General features: G+C 37.5%; 1 protein-coding gene across 1 annotated transcript in view; it reads right to left on the reverse strand.

The window, feature by feature from the left end:
- Positions 1-27,269, reverse strand: part of LOC102181098 (disintegrin and metalloproteinase domain-containing protein 5-like) — a 127,291-nt gene that overhangs the window by 43,227 nt on the left and 56,795 nt on the right. Inside the window, exons 14-16 of the mRNA XM_018041763.1 lie at positions 19,697-19,792; positions 4,706-4,901; positions 343-433 (exon numbers count right to left, since the gene is read on the reverse strand). Coding sequence (XP_017897252.1) covers positions 343-433; positions 4,706-4,901; positions 19,697-19,792 — 383 coding nt within the window. The remainder of the gene's footprint in view (positions 1-342; positions 434-4,705; positions 4,902-19,696; positions 19,793-27,269) is intronic.

A 27,269-nucleotide genomic window follows, 5' to 3' on the forward strand; every position in this document is an offset into this window, starting at 1 on the left:
CCATTTTTTTTATTAGTAAAATGGGATAAATGATTCTAACTACAAACATTTGATATATATAAATATACATTTAAATACACAGTATAAATATAAGTATATATAAAGGACTTCACACAATGACTACCTCATCCCATCAATAGACATGATTTTATGGTCATTGATATAACATTATAGCTATTGAACACATGTTATCTGTAGGAAGTAGGTAATATTGTTCAGCTCAGATCATAAAACAGAGAAAACCTGTTATAAAATGGCATTTTAGTTTGTACATGTATTCCAGAATCTTAGCAATATACAAGCTATATTCCAAACAAAATTATAATTTCTCTAAATACATACCTAAACGCACAAAAATTTCTGCCACAGTTTCCATATCTATCTCCTCTTGCATTTATTTCATCAAAACAACTATAAGGAGCACCTCTAGCCCCTAAAAGAAAAAAGAAATTGTACAGAAAAGGTTGACTAAATTATTATGACACGAATAACCACGTTGGTATGATCACTCACTTAGAGCCAGATATCCTGTTGTGTGAATTCAAGTGGGCCTTAGGAGGCATTACCACAAACAAAGCTAATGGAGGTGATGGAATTCCAGCTGAACTATTTTAAATCCCAAAAAGATGCTGTGAAAGTGCTACACTCAATATGCCAGCAAATTTAGAAAACTCAGCAGTGGCCACAGGACTGGAAAAGGTCAGTTTTCATTCCAATCCCAAAGAAAGGCAATGCCAAAGAATGTTCAAACTACCACACAATTGTTCTCATTTCACACACCAGCAAGGTAACACTCAAAATCCTTCAAACTAGGATTCAACAGTATGTGAACCGGGAACTTTCAGATGTACAAGCTGAATTTAAAAAAGGCAGAGGAACCAGAGATCAAATCACCAACATCCACTGGATCATAGAAAAAGCAAGAGAATTCCAGAAAAACATCTAGTTCTGCTTCATTGACTATGTTAAAGCCTTTCACTGTGTGGATCACAGCAAACTGTGGAAATTCTTAAAGAGATAGGAATACCAGACCAACTTACCTGCCTCCTGCAAAACCTGTATACAGGTCAAGAAACAATAGTTAGAACTGGACATGGAACAACAGACTGGTTCCAAATTGGGAGAGGAGTACATCCAGGCTATATACTGTCACCCTGCTTATTTTAACTTATATGCAGAGTACATCATGCAAAATGCCAGACTGGATGAAGCAGAAGCTGGAATCAAGATTGAAGGGAGAAACATCAATAACCTCAGATATGCAGATGACACCACTCTAACAGTAGAAAGCAAAGAAGAACTAAAGAGCCTCTTGATGAAGATGAAAGAGGAGAGTGAAAAAGCTGGCTTAAAATTCAACATTCAAGAATCTAAGATTTTGGCATCCAATCCCATCACTTCATGGTAAACAGATGGGGGGAAATTGGCAACAGTGACAGACTATTTTCTTGGGCTCCAAAATCACTGTGGAGAGTGACTGCACTCATGATATTAAAAGACACTTGATCCTTGGAAGAAAAGCTATGACAACTCTATACAACATATTTAAATAAAACAGAGACATCACATTGCCAACAAAGGTCCATATGGTCAAAGCTTTGGTTCTTCTAGTAGTCATGTATGGATGTGAGAGCTGGACCATAAAGAAGGTTGAGCACTGAAGAACTGATGCTTTTGAACTGTTGTGCTGGAGAAGAGTCTTGAGAGTCCCTTGGACAGCTAGATTAAGCCAGTCAATCCTAAAGGAAATCAACCCTGAATATTCATTGGAAGGGCTGATGCTGAAGTTGAAGCTCCAATAGTTTGACCACCTGATGCGATGAGCCGACTCGCTGGAAAAGACTCTGGTGCTGGGAAAGACTAAGGGCAAGAGGAGAAGGGGGCACAGAGTATGAAATGCATCCCTGACTCTATGGACATGAGTTTAAGCTAACTCCGTAATGGGAAACCTGGTGTGCTGCAGTCCATGGGGTTGCAAAGTGTCGGACACGACTGAGCTACGAAGAATAACAAAAACACATACAAGGCAAATCTGAAGGAATTTTCAAGGTAGACGATGGGTGCCCATGGGAGTTTTTAGTACAGTTTACACACCAACCTGAAGAGGGTGAGCTAGGATGAAGAATACATTAAAAAGAGTTGTCATAGGACCACACTATGAATTATCCCATGTAAGGAAGCATTGCTAGCCCATTAGTTTCCTGGGGCTGATGTAACAAAGCATCAAAAACTAGGTGGCATAAAATAACAGAAATTTGTTTTCTCACAGTTCTTGAGACTAAAGTCAGAAGCCAGGATGTGGTCAGGGCTGTCCTCTCTCTGAAGTATCTAGAGGAGAATCCTTCCTTGTCTTTCCTAGCTTCTGGTGTTTACTAGCAATCCCTGGAATTCCTTGGCTTATTGATGTATCACTCCAGTCACCTGGCCATCTTCTCACTTTGTTTTTAGATTGCTTTCCCTCTTGAATGCCCAAATCACCCCTTTTATAAGGGCACCAGTCATACTTTAGTAGCACCCACTCTAATGACCTCACTTTCACTGGATATTCTCTGTACAGACTCCATTTACAAATAAACCCATATTTGAGCTACTGGGGATATTAGGACTTATTGAAATAAATTTCTAGGCCCAAGATGGAGCCATTCCTGGTGGGATGCCAGGTCAGCAAACCAAGACGTAGATAACTTTCATGGTCCTATAATACTCCCCTTGACCAGTATGTCTAGCCAGCCAAACCCAACCGCCAAGAAGCTGTAATGATTTCTTTGTTCTAAATAAGGTCTGATATGCAATTCCAGTCAATTGGTGGAAGCCAAATACTTTTCCCTTATTCCCTGATTGCCTTCTTTTATACAAGCTCACAGTCCTGTTTCCTTGTTTCATAGTTCCCTGGACTCCTGAGAGGGGAGATTGTCTGCTTCATGAAGCAAAAAAGTAAAACTTGCTTAGATCAGTTAAATGGTACTCTTTGAATATTTTAACAGACTTAACATATCATTTTGAGGGGGACACATTTCAACCCATAACAGGAAGATTCTCATCAATCTTATTCCATGTACTTTAAGGTTTCATAGAGTTCATTCCGATATTGTCATCATTTTGTTTACCTCTTTTTTCATTTTATACATTTTGCCTTTTACAGAATTTTCATGACTTGGAAGAGTCATCCTGGAGTTGGTGTCCAGAGATCATTTTGAACCATGTTGTTGCTCTGCTCTCTTGAATGTATTAATATAGTGCATGGTGATTTGGCAGTTTCTCTTCACATTTTTAGGAAAATGTTTAGAGGAAAAATTGAAATCAGCTAAAGTAGAAGTCAAACAATTAGCTGATGAGGTGGATCATAAGCTCAAACTTCTACATAAATCCTACATTCCATGTATCTCCTAGGGGTTCTGCTTCTCTGATCAAACCATGACTGATGCAGTTGACAGAGGAAACAGCAGTTCAAGCTCTGAAAATCATCATGAATTTTTTGTTTTTAGAACCAACCCATCAACAAACTGAATCATGTATGATTCTGAAGGATAATTTGATATATCACAGAAAATAGATAAAGCATCAGAAATGATATGATCCAAAGCTGTGTTCCAGCCAGCTTTTGCTGGGTAGCTGTTTCTCTTCTGTATCTGACTTAACAGTCGATGATCTGCTTCAAATGAGCCATTTGTCATTGACTATAAACCTGTTCTGCTTTTGTTGCAGACACCACATAACAAAATAATGATTAATAAATATCCAAGTAGACAGAAGGACTGAAGAGACATTTTCCCAAAAGGGAAATGTGAATGGCCATCAAATGCTGAAAAGATGTCAAAGAGAGAAATGCAAATAAAACAACAATATCACCTGGCCAGAATGGCTATCATCAAAAAGAACATGAATAACACATACTGGAGAGAATGTGAGTAAAGGAATCCTCATGCACTGTTAGCAGCAATGTAAACTGGTGGAGCCACTCTAGAAAACTGTGAGTGTGTAAGTTGCTTCAGTTATATCCGACTCTGTGACCCCATAGACTGTAGCTCACCATGCTCCTCTGTCCATGGGATTCCCTGGCAAGAATACTGGAGTGGGTTGCCATCTCCTGCTCCAGGGGATCTGAAGATTTTTCTCAGAATCAAGAAAATTTTACTTCCTTTAACACTAATATACACTGGGCCTATACGTAGTATGGGCTTCCCAGGTGGCACTGGTGGTAAAGAACCTGCCTGCCAGTGCATTTAGACATAACAGACATGGGTTCAATCCCTGGGTTGGGAAGATCCCATGGAAGAGGGCACGACAACCCACTGCAGTATTCTTGCCTGGAGAATCCCATGCAAAGAAGAGCCTGGTGGGTTATGGTCTATCAGTTCAGTTCAGTTCAGTTGCTCAGTCAAGCCCGACTCTTTGTGACCCCATGAACTACAGCACGCCAGGCCTCCCTGTCCATCACCAACTCCCAGAGTTTACCCAAACTCATGTCCATTGAGTTGGCGATGCCATCTAACCATCTCATCCTCTGTCGTCCCCTTCTCCTCCTGCCTTCAATCCATATGGTCCATAGGGTCACAAGAAGAGTCAGACTCGACTGAAGCAACTTAGCACATACATACATAGTATACACTTATTTTAAAATCACACTTACATTTTTTATAGCATTAAATAACACCGCTTGGGATAATCAGAATTTAGAAACTACAAGGAAAATTGTGGTCATTACCTTCTCCAATTAATCTGCTACAGTGTTTGTTAATAGACCTACACCGTCCGTTATAACAGTAGGCGTCACCCGACTCACAAGTCTCTCCATTACGTGCGTAAGTGTCAGGCACACAGATTGATTGATTCCCATTACAAAATTCTTCAAAGTCACATTCATCAACTGCTTTCCTACAAGGTGTATTAACTGGTTTTATCTGGAGGAAAAAAGAAACATAAGAAAAAATTATACATCAATGATACCCAAGTTTTCTTTCTCTTCAGGCTTGAAATTTCCACCCATTTTTCCCCCAGTAGCTAAGAGCAACGAGCCAACTGTCTTCCTGTTAACTATGTAAGTGCTGCACAGACATTTAGGTGATTGAATTTACTGTGCATAAAGGAGTGGGTGTTGATGGTGTGAGATACAAGAAACTGAATGGTAAGGAGACTATCATAATTATTAAAAAGTAAGAAAGTAGAGATAAGGAACAATTATAAAAATTGCTTTCAACTCACTAAGAATATACTCAACATGTGCAACCTCCAGCTTCTCCATACGCCATCCATAAGCAGAAAATAAGCAATCATTCACAAAACAATAAATATGCTTCATAAACATTTAGAAAAAAGTTTGAAGGACACACAAGAGAAGGTTTGTTTTACATACCACATTGAAAACAACTATAAAAAATGACTTCCCCAATTATATATCTCTAATCTCTTCAGTGCTTACTATTAGCTCATAGATTCAGGGTGCCCTTTATGTATATCTACTTTTGCAAACAAATATCTAACTATCACCACTGCAAAGCCTTTCACTCAGCCCAAGCCCCAATACCTCATGGCTATCATCAGTATCTTACACAAACTAAGCCAAAATTTTTCCAGCTTCAAGGTTCTAGTTGTTGTTCAGTCACTCAGTCGTGTCCAATTCTTTGGGACTCCATCCATGGACTGAAGACCCAGCTTATATAACATTTACTGCCACACCTCACAAAAATAGTTTCTGGATACTTCTCTTATTGTCAGCGAGTATCCACTACCTGCGGCAAATCTGACACAAGTTCTTCAAGCAATGGGTGGGAAGACACAACACAGTATTTGTGTTGCCTAAGCTTATATAGTTAACATTCAAATCAAAGCCAATAATTAAAATAGTTTCTAAAAGAAAACACATATAAATGTAATGAGAAGGTATTCTATTTGCTTTTTCAGAGTGCAGACTTTTTTCTTTACAAATGTGTATAATTGGCAATCTTCCTTTTATTCTAATTTCTTTTTTTAATCATTAAAACTTTATTGCATAGCTGTTTAAGGATCATGGAAAATATGAGGAGAAAGTACAGAGATTTTCCTTATAACCCCTGCTGCATACAACCAAGCACATGATGCGTTTGTTGCAGTTGACAACCTTACATTGACACATCATAATCACTCAAACTCCATGTATATTAGAGCTCTTTCCTGCTGTTTTACATTTTAGGTGGAGATAAGTGAGCACTTGCAGTGCCCTAAGATGACACCACCCTTATGGCAGAAAGTGAAGAGGAACTAAAAAGCCTCTTGATGAAAGTGAAAGTGGAGAGTGAAAAAGTTGGCTTAAAGCTTAACATTCAGAAAATGAAGATCATGACATCTGGTCCCATCACTTCATGGGAAATAGATGGGGAAACAGTGGAAACAGTGTCACACTTTATTTTGGGGAGGCTCCAAAATCACTGCAGATGGTGACTGCAGCCATGAAATTTAAAGACACTTACTCCTTGGAAGAAAAGTTATGACCAACCTAGATAGCATATTGAAAAGCAGAGACATTACTTTGCCAACAAAGGTCTGTCTAGTCAAGGCTATGGTTTTTCCAGTGGTCATGTATGGATGTGAGAGTTGGACTGTGAAGAAAGCTGAGCACTGAAGAACTGATGCTTTTGAACTGCGGTGCTGGAGAAGACTCCTGAGAGTCCCTAGGACTGCAAGGAGATCCAGCCAGTCCATTCTGAAGGAGATCAGCCCTGGGTGTTCTTTGGAAGGAATGATGCTAAAGCTGAAGCTCCAGTACTTTGGCTACCTCATGTGAAGAATTAATTGACTCATTGGAAAAGACTCTGATGCTGGGAGGGATTGGGGGCAGGAGGAGAAGGGGACGACAGAGGATGAGATGGCTGGATGGCATCACTGACTCGATAGACGTGAGTCTGAGTGAACTCTGGGAGTTGGTGATGGACAGGGAGGTCTGGCGTGCTGCGATTCATGGGGTCGCAAAGAGTTGGACACGACTGAACTAACTGATTCACTGACTGAACGTCCTTCACGCTCTTCCTATTCATCTTCTCCTCCGTGCCTGACAACTACTGATCTTCTCACTGTCTCTAGAATTTTCCTTTTCCAGAATGTCATATAGTTGGAATCATACAGTACATAGCTTTATTAGAGGGGCTTATTTCACCCAACTTTTTCTTCAGTATTTAAATACCCAGTTCCTCAAAAGTTATTTGAATCAAGCTTTATCGTTGTACTTGCTTCCTTCATTATAGTGGGTTTATTTTTCTTTCCATGGCTCTCTTAATTCCCAAATAACCTTAATTTTTTAAACCTTCTGACTCCTTGTTTCACATCATTTTCTCCTAAAATATTTTTGTTTTTTTGTCGTTCTACATATATTTTTATTCTTGCCAAGACTGTCAGTCTGTATATAAAATGTATAATCTGGGTACAGAAGTGTGTCACTTTATACAACTGAACTATGGATGAGTGGGTTAAATTTATTGTTTCTGACAATTACACCAGCCTTAATTGCATAGTAAAAAAAATTACTGTATCAGAAAAATTATAGCCTGGGCTATATCCCTTTCCATAATTGGGCTCAGAGACTAATTAGAATCATAAACACTGCCCCAGTCTCACCAGCAGTTATTCAGGTATCCCTGTGGGCATGTGAATTTGGTTTCTGAGGCAGAAAATGTATTCCCTTCTGGGCACAGTAATGACTCTACATCACTATACTAGCTGTTTTCGACAACTTGATTAATTTTTCAAGTTACCATTAATATGAATAATTAATACTATACTATGATCAATAATGGAAAAGAAGAGGAGAGAGGTATCAGCAGAATGGGAAAATAGGTGATTTTCAGACTGTATATACCATGAATAAGAACACCTTTGTGGGAGCCATAGAATCCCGCCCCCCCAAAAAAAATTTCCAGTCCCCTGGAGAGTAAAAATATCTGCGAGTTGATGCACTGAAGTGGGTAAGAAGAACAGTTGCACTTCACCCACATCACCTCTCACCCAAGGTGGCCTGTGATTTCTCCTGCGGAGGAAAGTGAAAGTGATATGAGAGCCGGGTTTCCCCAGCCTCCTGAGACACTGGCCACGAAGCCCACTTTCATCCTACCCGACCCAGAACACTGAGGGAACTGGCACCAGTTGAATAGTCTGGAGACACCTTATTTCCTGGGTTTCTTGATTTCCCAGGCAAGAATACTGGAGTGAGCTGCCATTTCCTTCTCCAGGGGATCCTCCCAACCCAGGGATCAGAAGCCAGGTCTCCTGTATTAGCATGCAGATTCTTTACCACTGAGCTACCAGGGAAGACCCTGGAGACACTGAGGAATCGGGAAAAGGGATGGGAGCTTACAGCAATAGTGTGTGGAGCACAACAACCAGCATCCTAAGAACTGGCTCACAGGCTCTTGCCAATAGGATGCCTCGCCTGAGGACACACAGCTCAGGCGTTCCACACATCCCATCTACAACCAGAACCCACACTCTCCGGCAGATGGTGCACATGAATCCCCAACAACTTGGTGCACATGGATGTCAGCAGCTGGCTGGAACCTCCTAACTCAGAGAAGGTGCGCAACTTTGAACACTTCAAGGCACTACCTTGGGGAAAATAAATGGGAGGCTTTCCACATTCGTACTGGCTTTGCAAGACTGAGAGAAAGCATATAATCCTAATCTTTCCCACTGTGAGGGAGTGAGACGAATGGAGTAAACACACCCACAGGAAAGGTCTGAGAGACGCTCTGAACTCTAGCTGGGCTAACTTCTTTGTCTCCCAAGGCCAGCTGGTTAACACAGGAGGAGATGGCGACTTCTTCAGATGCAAAGACAGCAATGCCAAGACTCAAGGAACATAGAGAATCAAGGAAACAAGATACCACCAAAGAAACAAAATAAATCTCTGTGGAAGACACCCCAAAATGCAGATGTACAAACTGCCTGACAGAAAAATTAATCATCGTAAGTTCAATGAACTATAGGAGAGAACAGATAGACAAATAAATAAAATCTGGAAAATAATACATGGGCAAAATGAGACATCGAACAAAGAGTTTTGGGTTTGTTTTTTTTTTAAAGGAACAAGATAAATTCTGGATCTTAAGAATAAAGTGAACTGACAATTTTCACACAAAAGCTGCAAGGGCACAGTTGATCAAGCAGAAGAAACAATGAACTCATAGACAATTACTTGAAATTATACAGTTGGAAGAACAAAGAAGAAAAAATACAGAAACTCTATGGTATTTATGGAACGTCATCAAAATAAACACTGTATGCATATGTTAGTCCCAAAAGGAGCAAAGAGAAAGGGCAGGAAACTGACAGAAGAGGAAACAGATGTACCACAAGGGAAGCCACATAAGACTGTAAGACTACTGAACAGAAGCCTTGTAGCACGAAGCGTGGGAGGGTAATCCCAAAGAAAAGCATTTGCCAGCTTAGAAAACTATATCTAGCAAAGCTGTCCTTTACAAACGAAGAAGAGATAAAACTTTACCAGGAAAACAAATGTTGAGGAAGTTCATTGCCACTAGACCTCTCTCTCTCTCTCTCACACACACACACACACACACACACACAATGCCCTCTGAAGAGAGTTCTTTAAGTCAACATGAAAAGATGCCAGTTAGCTTCATGAAACCATATACGAGTATAAAAACCATTGGCAAAAGTAAGTATTCAGTAAAGTACAGATACTCCAATACTATACATAATAGGCACGCATGCTCAGTTGCTTCAGTGTGTCCAACTCTTCATGACCTCATGGACTGTAGCCTGCAAGGCTCCTCTGTCCATGGGATTTTCCAAGCAAGAATGCTGGAATGGGTTGCCATGCTCTCCTCCAGGGGATCCTCCTGACCCAGGGATCGAACCTATGTTTCCTGCACCTCCTGTGTTGAAAGCAGATTCTTTATCCACTGAGATATCTGGGAAGCCCTGTATACATAATGTGGTGCTATGTTAATCACTTATAACTCTGGTATAAAAGTTAAAAAATAAAAGCATTAAAAATAACTAGAACTGCAACAATTTGTTCAAGGATGCACTCTATTAAAAATGTTATAATGGCATTAATAGCATGAGATGTGAGGGGAAAGAAGTAAAAGTGTAGAATTTTATATGAAATTGAAGCTGTTATCCAATAGCCTGTTATCACCATAAAATGTTTTTATAAGTCTTGTGATAATCACAAAGAAAATACTTTTAGTCAAAACACAAAATATAAAGAGAAAAGAAACAAGGCATACCATCACACACAAAAAAAATCATCACAAAGTAAGACAGTAAAAGAGGAAAAATGGGACAAAAGAACTACAAAATGTACAGAAAGCAACACTATGGCAATAGCAAATCCTTCCTAGTCAAACATTACTTTTTTTTTAATGGGCAAGTGTTTCTTTTAATTATTTTTAATATTAATTTATTTATTTTAATTGGAGGCTAATTACTTTACAATATTGTAATGGTTTTGCCATACACTGACATGAATCTGCCATGGATATACATGTGTTCCCCATCCAGAACCCCCTTCCCACCTCCCTCCCCATCTCATCCCTCTGGGTCATCACAGAGCACCAGCCCCAAGCACCCTGTCTCATGCATTGAACCTGGACTGGCAATTCATTTCACATATGATAATATACATGTTTCAATGCCATTCTCCCAAATCATCCCACCCTCGCCCTCTCCCACAGAGTCCAAAAGACTGTTCTATACATCTGTGTCTCTTTTGCTGTTTGAAAGTAACTAAATTATATTCAACAATCAAAAGACACAGTAGGCAGATGGACTAAAAACAAGACAACTATATGCTGCCTACAAGAAACTCATTTAAGCCTTCAGGATACAAATACACAAAAAGCAAAAGGATGGAAATAAGTAGTCCATGAAAATGGCAAAGTGAGCAGGGGGCACACCTCAGTTCAGTTCAGTTGCTCAGTTGTGTCCAACTCTCTGCAACCCCATGAACCGCAGAACGCCAGGCCTCCCTGTCCATCACCAGCTCCTGGAGTTCACCCAAATTCATGTCCATTGAGTCAGTGATGCACACTAATATCTGATAAACTATCAGATAAAATCAGATAAAAATATCGGAGGGCACACTAATATCAGATAAAATAGACTTTAAGTCAAAAACTCTCACAAGAGACACAGAAAGTTATTATATAATGATAAAGAGATAAATTCATCAAGAGGATATAACAATTACAAATACATATGCACCCAACCTTAGAATACCTAAATATGCAAAGCAAATATTAACAGAACTAAAGACAGAAAGTCACAAACAGTAATAATAGGTGACTTCATTACCACACTTTCAATATTGGCTAGATCATCCAAAACAGAAAAATCCATAGCAAAACACTAGATTTGAACAACATTACATATCTAATGGGCCTAAGAAATATACAGAGAACGTTCCATCCAGTAGCACCAGAATACACATTCTCTTCAAGTACATGTAGAACATTCTCCAGGATAGAGCATAGGCCAAAGGCAAGTCTGAAAACATTTAAAAAGACACCTTTAAATAAATAAATAAATAAAATAAATAAAATAAAATAAATAAAAAATAAAAAGACTGAAATCAGATCAAGTATCCTTCCAACTTGAAGAAACAACCAAGCTCAGAGTTAGCAGAAGGGAGGTAATAATATATATTAGAGCAGAAATAAGTAAAATAGAGATTTGAAAAACGATTTAAAAAATACATCAAAGAAAACTAAGAGCTGGTCTTTTTGAGAAGATAGAATTGGCAAACTTTTAGCTAGGCTAACAGAGGGGAAAAAAGACAACTCATGAAATTATAAATGAAAGAGGAGGCATTACAACAGATATCACAGACATACAGGCGCTGATAAGAGACTATAATTATATACCAACAAATTTTATAAACTAAGAGAAACCTAGAAATAACCTTCCAAGATTGAATCATGAAAAATTTGGAAATCTGAACAAACCTATAATGGGCAAAGACACTGAATTAGTTATCAAAGACCTCCCAAGAAAGAAAAGCCTGGGATGATCTGACAGCTTCACGGTTGAATTCTATCAAACAGTTAAAGAAAAATTAAGGCCAATCCTCCCTAATCTCTTAAAAAAAATTGAACACTAGAAAACATTTTCAAACTCATTTTGCAAGACCAGAATTACCCTCAGAACAAAGTCAGGCAAAGACATCTCAAGGAAAAAAAACTTCATGCCAATGAAAACAGATGCAAAAATTCTCAACAAAATACTAGCAAACCAAATTCAATGGCACATTAAAATGTTCATATGCCATCATCAAATGAGATTTAGCCCTGGGATCCAAGTTTGCTTGAACATACATGAATCAATAAATGCAATATACTACATGAACAGAATGAAGGATTTAAATAACGTGATCATCTCAATAGACATAGAAAAAATTAATATAAATTTGTTAATAACTCTGACAAAAGTTAATATATTTTCATAATAATAAAACTATCAACTTAGCTATAGGAAGGAATGCACCTCAACATAATAAAGGCCACATAGGATAATCCCACAGCTAACAAGCCAAGGACTCCCTCTCTCACTACTCCTATTCCACTTAGTACTGAAAGTCCTAGCCAGAGCAGTGAGTCAAGAAAAAGAAATAAATTACATTCAAACAATTTCTGTTTGCAGATGACAACATCCTATATATAGAAAAACATTAAAAAAAAAAGACTTCACCAAAAAACTGTTGAATAAAAATGAATTGTGTAAAGTTGCAAGATACAAAACCAACATACAAAAATCAGTTGTTTCTTTACAGTAAAAATGAACTATCTACAAAAGAAATTAAGAAAAAAATCCTACTTATAATAGCATCAAAAATAATAAAATGCTTAGGAATAATGCTAATTAAGGATATATAAGATCTGCACGCTGAAAATTAGAAGACATTGAAGAAGGAAATCCATGATGAAAAACTGATTTTTCTTTGTGTCTTTTGTAATAAATAAATAATAAAACAATAGTCACAAGTATGCTATATGCTGAGTCCTTTGAGTTCTCTACTGATTCATTAAACCTAGAGACAGTACTGGGGACCTCTAAGAAAGGACAGAATTGTCATCATAACAATTCTGAGTCTTCCAATCCATTCACATGGAGTATTCCGTCACTCACTTAGATTTTTTTTTCTTTCTCTCACAAATGTTTTAAGTGTATTTCTTTTGCATTTCTTTTGTTAAGAGCATTCCTGGGACTTCCCTGGCAGTCCAGTGGTTAAGAATGTGCCCTGAAATGCAGGGGATGAGGGTTCCATCCCTGGTAAGGAAACTAAGATCCCCATGCCAAAGAGTATCTAGAAAGTCTGAGTGCCTTAACAGAAGAGCGAAGATCCTGTGTGCTGCAACTAGAACCCATCACAGCCAAATAAATAAATAAAATGTTTAAAAAGACTCTGCTTTTAAAAAAAAAAAAGGAATATTCCTAAGTATTTTAATGCTGCTGTGAATGGGATTTTAATTTCATTTTCAGATTGTTCATTGCAATTACATAGAAACTCAATTCATTTTTGTACTGTGACTATGTATCTTATGATTTTTTATAAACTCATTTAATTGTTTTAAAGGGTATTTTTGGTGGATTCCTTAGGATTATTATATATATGCCGGAGAAGGCAATGGCACCCCACTCCAGTACTCTTGCCTGGAAAATCCCATGGACAGAGGAGCCTGGTAGGCTGCAGTCCATGGGGTGGCGAACAGTCAGATACGACTGAACGACTTCACTTTCACTTTTCACTTTCATGCATTGGATAAGGAACTGGCAACCCACTCCAGTGTTCTTGCCTGGAGAATCCCAGGGACGGGGGAGCCTAGTGGGCTGCCGTCCATGGGGTCACACAGAGTCGGACATGACTGAAGCGACTTAGCAGCAGCAGCAGCATTATATATATGCAAGATCATGTTATCTGCAAAGAAAGAAAGAGAGTTGCACTTCTTCCCTTCCAAATTGAATGTCTTTTATTTCTTTTTCCTTACCTGACTGTACTGTCTGAAGTCTCTAGTACAGTGTTTAATAGAGGTAATGGAAATCTGTATTCTCGCTTTGTGTTTGATTTTAGGGGGAAAGGACTCAGAATTTTGATATTAGTATGATGTTAGCTGTAGGTATTTCATAGATGCTCTGTGTCAGATTAAGTTCCTTCCTATTTATAACTTGAAGACAATTTTATAAATGAGTGGTTATTACATTTTCTACTTTTAATTAATTTTTATTGGACTATAGTTGTTTTACAATGTTGCATCTTGTTTCTACTGTACAGCATAATGAATCAGCCATATGTATTTGTTGTCATTGTTCAGTCGCTTGGTCATGTCTGTCTCTGCAACCCCATGGACTGCAGCACGCTGGGCTTCCTTGTTCTTCAACATCTCCCAGGGCTTGCTCAAACTCATGTCTGTCAAGTCAGTGATGACATCCAACCATCTCATCCTCTGTCATCCCCTTCTCCTCCTGCCTTCAGTCTTTCCCAGCATCAGGGTCTTCTCTAATGAGTCAGCTCTTTGTATCAGGTGGCCAAATATTGGAGCTTCATCATCAGTCCTTCCAGTGAATATTCAGGATTGATTTCCTTTAGGGACTGACTGGTTTGATCTCCTTGCAGTCCAAGGGACTCTCAAGAGCCAGACATATCTCCTCTCCCTTTCAGAATTCCTTCCCATTCAGGTCGCTACAGTGCATTTAGTACAGTTCCCTGTCCTATACACAGTATGTTCCATTAGTTATATTGCTACATCATTTTTCTGCATATTGTGAAATGATCATGTATTTTATTTTCCTTTATTTAAATAATATGGTGTACTACATTAATTAAATCAATGTGCACTACTGAAATAAATCCCTCTTGGCCATGGTGGCATTCTTTTCATATGTTCCTGGATTCTGTTTGTAATTTTAAAAGGATTTTTGCATCAGTATTTATGAGAAATATTAATCTGTAGTTTTCTTGTGAGGCATTGGTATTAAGGTAACACTGTCATCTAGAATGAGTAGTTTTAAAGTATTCCTCTCTCTTACATATTCCTGGAGAGATTGTGGTGTGTTGTATACTACACAATACACAATACACCATACACCAATACACAATGTTATCAAACATTATTATTTCTTCTTTAAATGTTTGACAATTTTCACCAGTGAAGATATCCGGATCTGGGCTTTACTTTGTGGAAAGATTTTAAGTTCCTAACTCAATTTTACACTTGCCTATTCAGAATTTCTATCTCTTCTTAACTCAGTTTTGGTAATTTGCATCTTATGAATTTTTCCATTTCACATAAATTGTCTAATTTGCTTGAATATACTAGTTTAGTATATTTTCTTATAATTATTTTAAATCATGTAAGATCCGTATGGATTCTCCTCTTTCATTTCTAATTTTGGTGATATGTTACCTCTCTTTTTTTCATGGTCTAGGTAAAAGTTTGTCCATTTTTGCTGATTCCTTTTGAAAGAAGCAACTTTGGTTTCACTGATTTCCTCTCAACCATCATTATTTCTTTCATGATGCTGACTCTGGATTTAATTCTCTCTTTTTTGTACATTTATAAAGTACAACCTTATAGAATAGTTTATTTAAATATTTAGATATTTCAATATATTTAAGTATTTAAAGCTAAAATTTTCCCTCTAAGTACTGCTTTAGCTGTACACCTCTTGATATGTTGCTTTTTATTCAGTTCAAAATGCCTAATGTTTTAATATTATTTTTTCTTTGACACAGTGATTATTGAGAAGTGTGTTTTTTAATTTCTAGTATTTGTGGATTTATTAAATTCCCTTCATTTGTTGATTTCTAATTTAATTTTGCTGTCATCAAAGGGCAATCTTTGTATGATTCCAGCCTTTTGAAGTATACTGAGACTGGTTTTACAGCCTAGCATGTCCATCCTCAAAGATATGTATTATTATAAATAATACATATTCTGCTGTTGCTGGGTGGAGTGTTAAGTAGGTGTCAATTTGGTCCAGTTGCTTGATAGTGTGGTAAATGTTTTCTATATCTTTTCTATTTTCAGCATAGTTGTGGGAGACCCTAAGCCAGCCCTAGCAAAGCTTAATCCAGATTCCTGACCCATAGAAACTGTGAGGATAATTTAAGTTTGGGGATAACTTGTTAAGCAATAATAGATACGTAACATACCATGACCTTATAAAACTTGGCCCTCGTCTACATCTCTGACCCCTTCTGTCTTAGTAGGAGCCCTCCACAAAACAGGATTTGAGGCAAAACTTATAAGCTAATGCTTCATTAAGGTTTGGGAGACTAGATAGACAAAAGCAAAACAAATAAATATAATTGGTACATGACCAAAGCTTAATCAAAAATTGTATGTACTTTTTCTTTCAGGGAGGTTTTCCCTGGAAATAATACATGAAACATGGCATCTGAAGTCAATCTGTCACTAGAACTGAGCAGAAAACCATAGCCAAGCATATTGAGATTATCCCATAGACTCAGTCCAGTGTACCATCTCCTACCACATTGCTATAGCAAATCGAGTGATAAAATAGTCATATTTCAATGAATTCTTACAGAGTTTTATTTCATTGCCTATAAAACAAGAGATAGTTTACAAAATGTCTGACTTGTCAACCACATTTTAGAAACATGTATAACAGTCTTCTTAAATAATCATTATTTGAATCAGCGTTTCCAACAAAAAATCCATATTTTGGAAATCAATATGAATTAGACATTTGTTTTTTAATCAGAAGCACTGAAAAACATGGCTTAACAATTCTGGAGAAGCACATAAACAAGGGCCAATACACTCTTTCCTTATCCATCATTAAACTTGAAGAGCATACCACTTTTATTCCTTTATTGAATTCCCAGTTCAAGATCTTTCTATTGCTTCTTTTTCTTGAATCTTTTACGCAAATTCTTCTCTTTGTCATTTATGTATTAACTCAAATGTCACTCCCTAGAGTGACATTTTCTGTTTAGCTTGGCTAAAATACACTCTCAGTCACTCTATTATATTAGCTTACTTTATTTTTAAATCATTTATCATTATACAAAGCTGTATCTTTAATGTTTGTTTGTTTGAAGATTTATTCTCTGCAATATCCACCAAAAGACCATGTGGAGTAAACTATTTTCTAAATTAGTGAATGAATGAACAATTTCAAGCTGCAAACACACTGTAAATGCGTATCAGCTCATAGCACCACTCTTCTATTTCATCCAAAGTTCACTGACCTTTGATCTGTATATTTTTGTTGTTATTTTTTCTGTTCTTCACTGCTATACATTACTTTTAGGGATATGAGTAAAGTAGAGTGATGTTCAGCTGTCACATTTAACTGGAACCAATTTTTCTTTGATATTGGTTAAGAAATCACTGTGTTTTCAGTCCTATTTATTTTTCTCCACTTTTCCTTCTGCTCTAATCCTTGCATTTAACTCTACCTTCTCTTTTATAAGGCATTTTAAAATTAATTAATTTATCTATTTTCAGCTGCACTGGGTCTTTGTTGTTGTGCATGGGCTTTCTCTAGTTATGGCAAGCAGGGGCTACACTCCAGTTGAGGTGCATTGGCTTCTCATTGTGGTGGCTTCTCTTATTGTAGCACATGAGCTCTAGAGCATGGGGGCTTCCGTAGTTGCAGCGTGAGAGCTCTCGAGTTGCGGCACACAGGCTTAGCTGCCCTGCAGCATGTGAGATCTTAGTTCCCAGACCAGGGATCAAACCCGTGTCCCCTGCATCGGCAGGTGGATTCTTAATCACCAGAGCACCAGAAAAATCCTATCAACTGGTGGGCTACAGTTCGCAGAGCTACAGAGTCAGACACAAATGAAGTAACTTAACACACACACACACACACACACACACACATATCTGTTAAGGGGTTAATATCCAAAATATATAACAGGCTCATATGACTAAATATTTTAAAAAAAAACAAGCAAGGAAGCAAACAACTTGATTTTAAAATGGACAGAGAGCCTGAATAGGCATATTTTCAAAGAAGATATATGGATGGCCAACAGGCACATGTAAAAATGCTCAGCATCACTAATCAGGGAAATGCAAATAAAATTTCACAATAAGGTATCACCTCACACCTGTCAAAATGGCTATCATCAAAAAGACAATAAATTGCAAGTGTTTACAAGGATGTTGGAGAAGGAAATGGCAACCCACTCCAGTGTTCTTGCCTGGAGAATCTCAGGGACGGTGGAGCCTGGTGGGCTGCCATCTATGGGGTCGCACAGAGTCAGACACGACTGAAGCTACGAGGATGTGGAGAAAAGGGAACCCTGGCACCCTGTTGGTGGGAATATAAATTGTTACAGTCACTATGAGAAACTGTATGGAGGTTTCTCAAAAAGTAAAAATAGAACTGCTTTGATCCAGGTTATATATTTGAAGGATACAATACCAGTGTCTTGAAGACATAGGTATACCCCCATATTCACTGCAGCATTACTCACCATAGCCAAGATAAGGCGATGACCTAAGTGTTGAGCAACAGATGAATGTATTCAAAGAAATGGAGTGGAATAATATTCAGCCATAAAAAAGTAAGGAAATCTTGCCATTTGCAGCAACAAGTAGGGACCTTGAGGGCATTATGCTAAGTGAAATAAGTCAGACAAGAGAAAGACAAAGATTGTATGACCTCACATGTGAAAAGTTAAAAAGCCAAACTCCTCATATTGGTGGTTGCCAGAGGATGTGGGATAAAGAAAGTGGGAAGATGTAAGTTAAGGATACAAAATATCAACTATAAAATGGAAACAAAAGAAAAACCGTCTAGGGATCTAATGCACTGCATGGCGACTATAGTTAACAATAATGTTCTTATCTACTTGAAAGTTGCTAAAACTGTAAATCCTAAGTGTTCTCAGTATGTGAAGCGGAGGATGTGTTAACTAACCTTATTGTGCTCATCATTTCACAAATCAAACTTACAGCAATTTGTTACACTGTATACCTTAAATAATGTTACATATAGATTATATCAATAAACATGGGGCAAAAAATCATGTTCCTCCTCCAATCTTAAGAATGCATGCCATTTACCCTGTTCAAGAGTATATTTCTTACTCCTTGGGATGCCAGTAGATTGTTCTGGGTGCTGGGCAATTTTCAGGGATTCATTAAATGCTTTTTTTTTTTATTTTAAAATCTTTAATTCTTACATGCGTTCCCAAACATGAACCCCCCTCCCACCTCCCTCCCCACAACATCTCTCTGGGTCATCCCCATGCACCAGCCCCAAGCAAGCTGCACCCTACGTCAGACATGGTTGTAACAGTATCTGAATGAATTCTGAAGGAACAGGGGTTTTTACCAGAATACAGTAAAGAGAAGTCAGCCAACAAAAAAAAACTAATCTAACCTCCTGCACTCATGTGAAGTAGAGTGATAGAAAACAAGAACTTAATAAGGTTGTCCAAGATGTATGTTGATCACAGAGAAACCCCAATGAGTACAAGAAGGATTTGTAACAAGGTAAACAAATGGAAAGTCAAATCAGGAAAGAAAAAAGTCAGGCATTATGTACAGGAGAGTCCTGGATATGATAGGTTACAAAGTAGATTGAAGGGTGACAGGGCTCCAGTGCTGCTTGGACAAAATATTATAGGAAGGACTAAATATAGTATTGAGATGTTTTCCATCTCCTTGAAACAAGTATCTCAAGAAATTTAATACTTAGATATTATAAAATACAGTTTGCCTCCTACCTTGCAACTCGATGAACAGCATTCCCCCGAACCACATACTGCACCATTTTTCTTTATACATAATTGAGCATCACAGCAGCCTGGATGAGTACACGTCTGTAAACAAATGCTTTGTTACTCAATCATGTATGACTAGGTACACTCCTACAAAAGTGCAATACAAAATTTATTTACAAAGTCTAAGCATGTCCTAAAATCCACAGCTTGAGTAATTCCTTTCTTTATCTGAGACTTACTGAAATCAACATCTCATTCAGTAGTTTGTAAAAGAAATGTGTCATTTCACTATATTCAATATAATTGGAACAATATTAATACACTACTGAGGGGCCAAAACCTTACAGGAAATAGTTATTCTGTATCTTGTTAACTATCATTTTCTTATATTATCACTTTCATAATAAATGTTTACATATGGAATGTCTCTGATGTGAAGCTGTCAAACAAAACCTCAAACCTCTGTCCCCTCAAAAGTGGTCCAGAAGCCAGGCTGGTCTATCCAGACCTCTGATTTCACTGGGAGCTGGCCCCATATGCATTTGCATTTTATATGATTCAGTGTCTTAGATAAATTTTCCCAGTTATTTCAATAACAAGTTTGTTCTAAACTCTGCAATTTACTAACATTAGAAGTTTGAGTTTCCTGCTGAGTTTCCTGTCTTTTTCCTTACTGGTATTTTAGTTGGTATTTTCAATAAACAGCTTTACCACAGGCAGCAATACTATATTTTAAAAAGGTTATTTATTTCATATATTGACTCATGTAATCCTGTACTGACAGTTTAAATATACCTTTCTTAGCTTTATTTTCCCCTTACTGTCTCTTTGAATCAAAAGTTTGGTTATTCTTAGTTTGGGGGGTTTGTCTTCTTCAACACAACTGTATTTGCAAGGGCAGACTTTCTTTTTTAAATTAATTTATTTATTTTAATTGTAGGCTAATTACTTTACAATATTCTAGTGTGTTTTGCCATACATTGACATGAATCAGCCATGGGTGTACATGTGTCCCCCATCCTGAACCTACCTCCCTCCCTATCCTATCCCTCAGGGTTGTCCCAGGGCACCAGCCCTGAGCACCCTGTCTCATGCATCAAACCTGGACTGGCGATCTATCACATATGGTAATATACATGTTTCAATGCTATTCTCTCAAATCATCCCACCTTCTCCTTCTCCCACAGAGCAAAAGTCTGTTCTTTATCTCTGTGTCTCTTTTGCTATCTTGCATATAGGGTCATCATTACCATCTTTCTAAATTCTATATATATGCATTAATATACTATATTGGTGTTTTCCTTTCTGACTTACTTCACTCTGTATAATAGGCTCCAGTTTCATCAACCTCATTAGAACTGATTCAAATGCCTTCTTTTTAACACCTGAGTAATATTCCATTGTATATATGTACCACAGCTTTCTTATCCATCCGTCTGCCAATGGACATGTAGGTTGCTTCCATGTCCTAACTATTGAAAACAGTGCTGCAATGAACATTGGGGTACACGTGTCTCTTTCAATTCTGGTTTCATTGGTGTATATGTCCAGCAGTGGGATTGCTGGGTCATATGGCAGTTCTATTTCCAGTGTTTCAAGGAATCTCCACACTGTTCTCCATAGTGGCTGTACTAGTTTGCATTCCCACCAACAGTGTAAGAGGGTTTCCTCTTCTCTGCACCCTCTCCAGCATTTATTGTTTGTAGACTTTTTGATAGCAGTCATTCTGACCAGCGTGAGATGGTACCTCATTGTGGTTTTGATTTGCATTTCTCTGATAATGAATGATGTTGAGCATCGTTTCATGTGTTTGTTAGCCATCTGTATGTCTTCTTTGGAGAAATGTCTGTTTAGTTCTTTGGCCCATTTTTTTTATTGGATCATTTATTTTTCTGGTATGGAGCTGCATGAGCTGCTTGTATATTTTTTAGGTTAATTCTTTGTCAGTTGCTTCATCTGCTATTATTTTCTCCCATTCTGAAGGCTGTCTTTTCACCTTGCTTCATTTGGCAAAAGCTTTTAAGTTTAATTAGGTCCCATTTGTTTATTTTTGCTTTTATTTCCAATATTCTGGGAGGTGGGTCATAGAGGATCCTGCTGTAATTTATGTCAGAGAGTGTTCTGCCTATTTCTTCTCTAGGAGGTTTATAGTTTCTGGTCTTACATTTAGATCTTTAATCCATTTGAGTTTGCTTTTGTGTATGATGTTATAAAGTGTTCTAGTTTCATTCTTTTACAAGTGGTTGACCAGTTTTCCCAGCACCACTTGTTAAAAGATTATCTTTTCTCCACTGTATATTCTTGCCTCCTTTGTTGAACATAAGGTGCCCATAGGTGCGTGGATTTATCTCTGGGCTTTCTATTTTGTTCCACTGATCTATATTTCTGTCTTTGTGCCAGTACCATACTGTCTTGATGAGTGCAGCTTTGTAGTATAGCCTGAAGTCAGGCAGGTTGATTCCTCCAATTCCATTCTTCTTTTTCCAGATTGCTTTGGCTATTTGAGAGTTTTTGCATTTCCATACAAATTGTGAAGTTATTTGTTCTAGTTCTCTGAAAAATACTGTTGGTAGCTTAATAGGGATTGCATTGAATCTGTAGATTGCTTTGGATAGTATACTCATTTTCACTATATTGATTCTTCCAATCCATGAGCATGGTATATTTCTCCATCTATTTGTGTCATCTTTGATTTCTTTCACCAGTGTTTTACAGTTTTCTATATATAGGTATTTTGTTTCTTTAGGTAGATTTATTCCTAAGTATTGTATCCTTTTCATTGCAATGGTGAATGGAATTGCTTCCTTAACTTCTCTTTCCCTTTCTTAAGCAGAGAATGCTCTGGCTATTTCAAAATGCTTCCTTTTCCTCTCCTTCTGCCAGAAACATAAGACTTTTCTCCAGTATTCACTGTGACAACCAGTTCAAGTTTCTGCAGGTAAAGTGTGAGGGCCTTCCTATGACTCTGTTCCCAAGGAGTTTTAAACTATGAGTTCACATTAAGCCTCCAGAAATTTGTCAATTACAGTTCAGGTTTTCCTATCCAGATGTTGGTTCCCAAAAGGTTTTAGCTTGTGGGTTACTACTCCAGTAGTTGTGATTCTCTGCATTCACCTGTTGGTTTTTCCAGTTTGGGGGGCAGTTGTTTACTCTGTGACCTCATTTCTCTGATGGATGTGAGAGCTTTTTACTTGTTGCAAAGACTAAGAAGTGACTTCTAAGCTTCTCACATGTCAGACTAGAAATCATAATTCTTATCTTTTGATGTAATTGAATAAGAGTCCTTTAATTGGCTTTTGATATACACAGATATATATAGTGTATATATATGTTTGAACATATATGAATTATAAATGTTTTCTTCTATTTCAGACTCTAGCATTTTATTTTTCTTAAAAGAGCCTGAAAGAAAAAGTTTCTTCCAATAAACTTGATGAAGTACAAATTACATTGTTTTTCTTTAAAATCTCATTCTTATTTGCCTTCTCTAAGAATTTTTTGCCTATCACGAAGTCAGAAAGACTGTCTCCTATGTTTTATTCTAAAAGCTTTAGGATTTTTGCTTTTTTATATTTAAAGTATTTGATCCATTTCAGTTAGTTTTTCTGTATGATGAGATATCAACGTTTATTTTATGTACATTGATTTCTAGTTCATGTGTTACTTTTGTTGGAAAGATTTTCACCCATTGAACTGCCTCAATATACTGCAGAAAATCAATTAACCATGTAAATGTTTTATATATGGATTCTCTGTATGGTTTCATTAAGGGATATATTTATGCTTTGGCCAATACCATACTGTTTTACTACAACTTTATAAACAGTTTGGAAATATTCAGAAAATTAGTGTATATGCTCCATTTTTGTTCTTTTGCTTTGAATGTTTTAGGCTCTGCATTTCCAGATACATGTAGTATTAGCTTGTAAATTTCCACAGAAAGATGGTGGAGTTTGGATTGGGATTATGATACAGAGCTGACATCTTAACAATACTGTATCTCCCACTCCATGAAAGTGGGATATGTCTCCATTTCCATCTTTCATTTATCTGAGCAATGAAAGATTTTACTGCACAGCTCTTGAATGTATTCTGTTAAATTTATCTCTGTTTAATGTTTTTAAGACAATGTATATGGAATTGCATGTTTTAGTTTATTTTCCATTTGTTGATAGAAATCTATGGAATTTGGTTCATTTGCATTCATTAATTAGCTTTAGAAGCCTTTGGGAGTAGATTATTTAGGAATCTCTACTCATGTGGCCCAGTATAATTTGACTAAAGACAATTTTAATCTTTCTTTTCATTCATGTGAGTTTCTTTGTCTTGCCTTACTGCAATGGCAGAAGCACCCACTGCAGTGTTAAAAGGAAACAGGAAGAATGAATCTTTTTATCTTGCTCCATATATTAAGGAGAAATAATGAATCTTTCACCAGAAAGTGTGATAATAGTTGCAAGTTTTTAAGAGATGTACTTCATTCGAGTGAGGAGGTTCTCTTCTATTGGTGGAGTGCTGAGAGAGTTTATAATGAATTGCTGCTAAATTTTCTCATTTTTTTTTCTTCATCTATTCTGTGATTGTGGCAAATCGCATTGAATGCCTTTCAATTATCTTGATGAATATCGCAAGTGCACTTAAAAAGAATGTCTAAATCTAGCTGTCTAATACATTGGCCTATGTTAAGTCGCTTTAGTCGTGTCTGACTCTGCAACCCGATGGATTACAGCTTGCCAGGATCTTCTGTCCCAGGGATTCTCCAGGCAAGAATACTGGAATGGAGTTGCCATTTCCTCCTCCTTATATTTATTGGGCTATAAATATCAGTTATATTAAGGTGGTGGATAGTACTGTTCAGGTCTTATACACCCTTACTGATTTTTTTTATCTAGTTCTATAAATTACTGACAGATATGAAATAAGCCTCCAAATATGATCATCTATTTGTCACTGTATCCCTTTAGTTCTATCAGTAATTGCTTCAAGATATCCAAAGATTTAATATATGTGTAAATTATGATATGTTTTTCACATATTTTAAACATATATATATACACGACCATATACACTTATTATTGTTATGTCTTCCTTATATACTTTTTATCTTTTTGAAGCAGTTGTCGATGTTGATGTCACTGTCATTGTTCAGTCACTAAAAGTCATATCCAGCTCTTTGCAACCCCATGGACTGCAGCATGCCAGGCTCCTCTGTCCTACACTATCTCCTGGAGTTTGCTCACATTCATGTCCATTGACTCAGTGATACTATCTAACCATCTCATCCTCTGCTACCCCCTTTTCCTTTTGCCTTCAGTCTTTCCCAGCATCGGGGTCTTTTCCAATGAGTCAGCTCTTCACATCAGTTGGCCAAAGGATTGGAGCTTCAGCTTCAGCATCAGTCCTTCCAGGACTGAATATTCAAGGTTGGTTTTTTTTTTAGGATTTGCTGGTTTGATCTCCTTTCAGTTGAAGGGGCTTTCAAGAGTCTTCTCCAGCACCACAATTCGAAAGCATCAATTCTTCTGCACTCAGACTATTTTATGGTTCAATTTTCAGATCCACACATGACTACTGGAAAAACCATAGCTTTGACTATACAGACATTTGTCAGCAAAGTGATGCCTCTACTTTTTTAGTATGCTGTCTAGGCATTATTATATATTTTTTCATTTTTGTATTTTGTATTTAAAAACTAAATCTATTTGGCTGTCTTATATTTACTGTTTTCCTGTTATATTCTTTTCTGCTATTTTACTTTCTACCTTAGAAGGCATTTGGGCTTAAAATACAATCCTTACAGATAGCATGTAATTTGTTCTTGATTGTTATTTAGCCAGACAGTTTCTGCTTTTATTCAGATTTGGGCCTATTTATGTTAATTATTAATAAGTCTGTATGTCAGTCTGTCATTTTGCTGCTTATTTCTTATTTGTCTCATCTTGGTTTTACTCCATGATTTGCTTTATTTTGTGTTCATGAACTATTAGTATTTTATTTTAATTCTTCTATTGGCTTTTTTATATAAGTTTGCATAATGTTAAAATATTTGCTCTAGGATTTACAGTAAGTATCTTTAAAATACTATAATCCATATAGAGTTAATACTGATTTCTTTCAGATAAATTATAGAAACCTTGAACCAGTTTATTTCAACTCTTCCATCTTTAGTGCTATCATGGTTATTATATAGATGAACATACGTAGAGATCCGTACAGACACATATATATTCACATATATGCAGATACATAAATGTGCATCAGTCAGTTCAGTTCAGTTCAGTTGTTCAGTCATGTCCGACTCTCTGCGACCCCATGAACCACAGCACACCAGGCCTCCCTGTCCATCACCAACTCCCAGAGCTTACTCACACTCATGTCCATTGAGTCGGTGATGCCATCCAGTCATCTCATCCTCTGTCATCCCCTTCTCCTCCTGCCCCTAATCCCTCCCAGCATCAGGGTCTTTTCCAATAAGTCAACTCTTCACATGAGGTGGCCAAAGTATCGGAGTTTCAGCTTTAGCATCATTCCTTCAAAAGAAATCCCAGGTTGATCTCCTTCAGAATGGACTGGTTGGATCTCCTTGCAGTCCAAGGGACTTTCAAGAGTCTTCTCCAACACCACAGTTCAAGGGCATCAATTCTTCAGCGCTCAGCTTTCTTCATAGTCCAACTCTCACATCCATACATGACCACTGGAAAAACCATATCCTTGACTAGACGGACCCTTGTTGGCAAAGTAATGTCTCTGCTTTTGAATATGCTATCTAGGTTGGTCATAACCTTCCTTCCAAGGAGTCAGTTCAGTTCAGTCGCTCAGTCATGTCCAACTCTTTGTGACCCCATGAACTGCAGCATGCCAAGCCTCCCTGTCCATCATCAACTCCCAGAATTCACTCAAACTCACATCCATCGAGTTGGTGATGCCATCCAGCCATCTCATCCTCTGTCGTCCCCTTCTCCTCCTGCCCCCAATCCCTCCCAGCATCAGAGTCTTTTTCAATGAGTCAACTTTTTGCATGAGGTAGCCAAAATATTGGAGTATCAGCTTTAGCATCAGTCCCTCCAAAGAACACCCAGAACTGATCTCCTTTACAATGGACTAGTTGGATCTCCTTGCAGTCCTAGGGACTCTCAAGAGTCTTCTCCAACACCACAGTTCAAAAGCATCAATTCTTCGGCACTCGGCTTTCTTCACAGTCCAACTCTCATATCCATACATGACTACTGGAAAAACCATAGCCTTGACTAGATGGACCTTAGTCGGCAAAGTAATGTCTCTGCTTTTGAATATGCTATCTAGGTTGGTCATAACTTTCCTTCCAAGGAGTAAGTGTCTTTTAATTTCATGGCTGAAGTCACCATCTGCAGTGATTTTGGAGCCCCAAAAATAAAGTCTGACACTGTTTCCACTGTTTCCCCATCTATTTGCCATGAAGTGATGGGACCAGATGCCATGATCTTTGTTTTCTGAATGTTGAGCTTTAAGCCAACTTTTTCACTCTCCTCTTTCACTTTCATCAAGAGGCTTTTTAGTTCCTCTTCACTTTCTGCCATGAGGGTAACATATATATACA

Source organism: Capra hircus, chromosome 27 (genome assembly GCF_001704415.2).
Source record: "Capra hircus breed San Clemente chromosome 27, ASM170441v1, whole genome shotgun sequence".
Taxonomy (NCBI): domain Eukaryota; kingdom Metazoa; phylum Chordata; class Mammalia; order Artiodactyla; family Bovidae; genus Capra; species Capra hircus.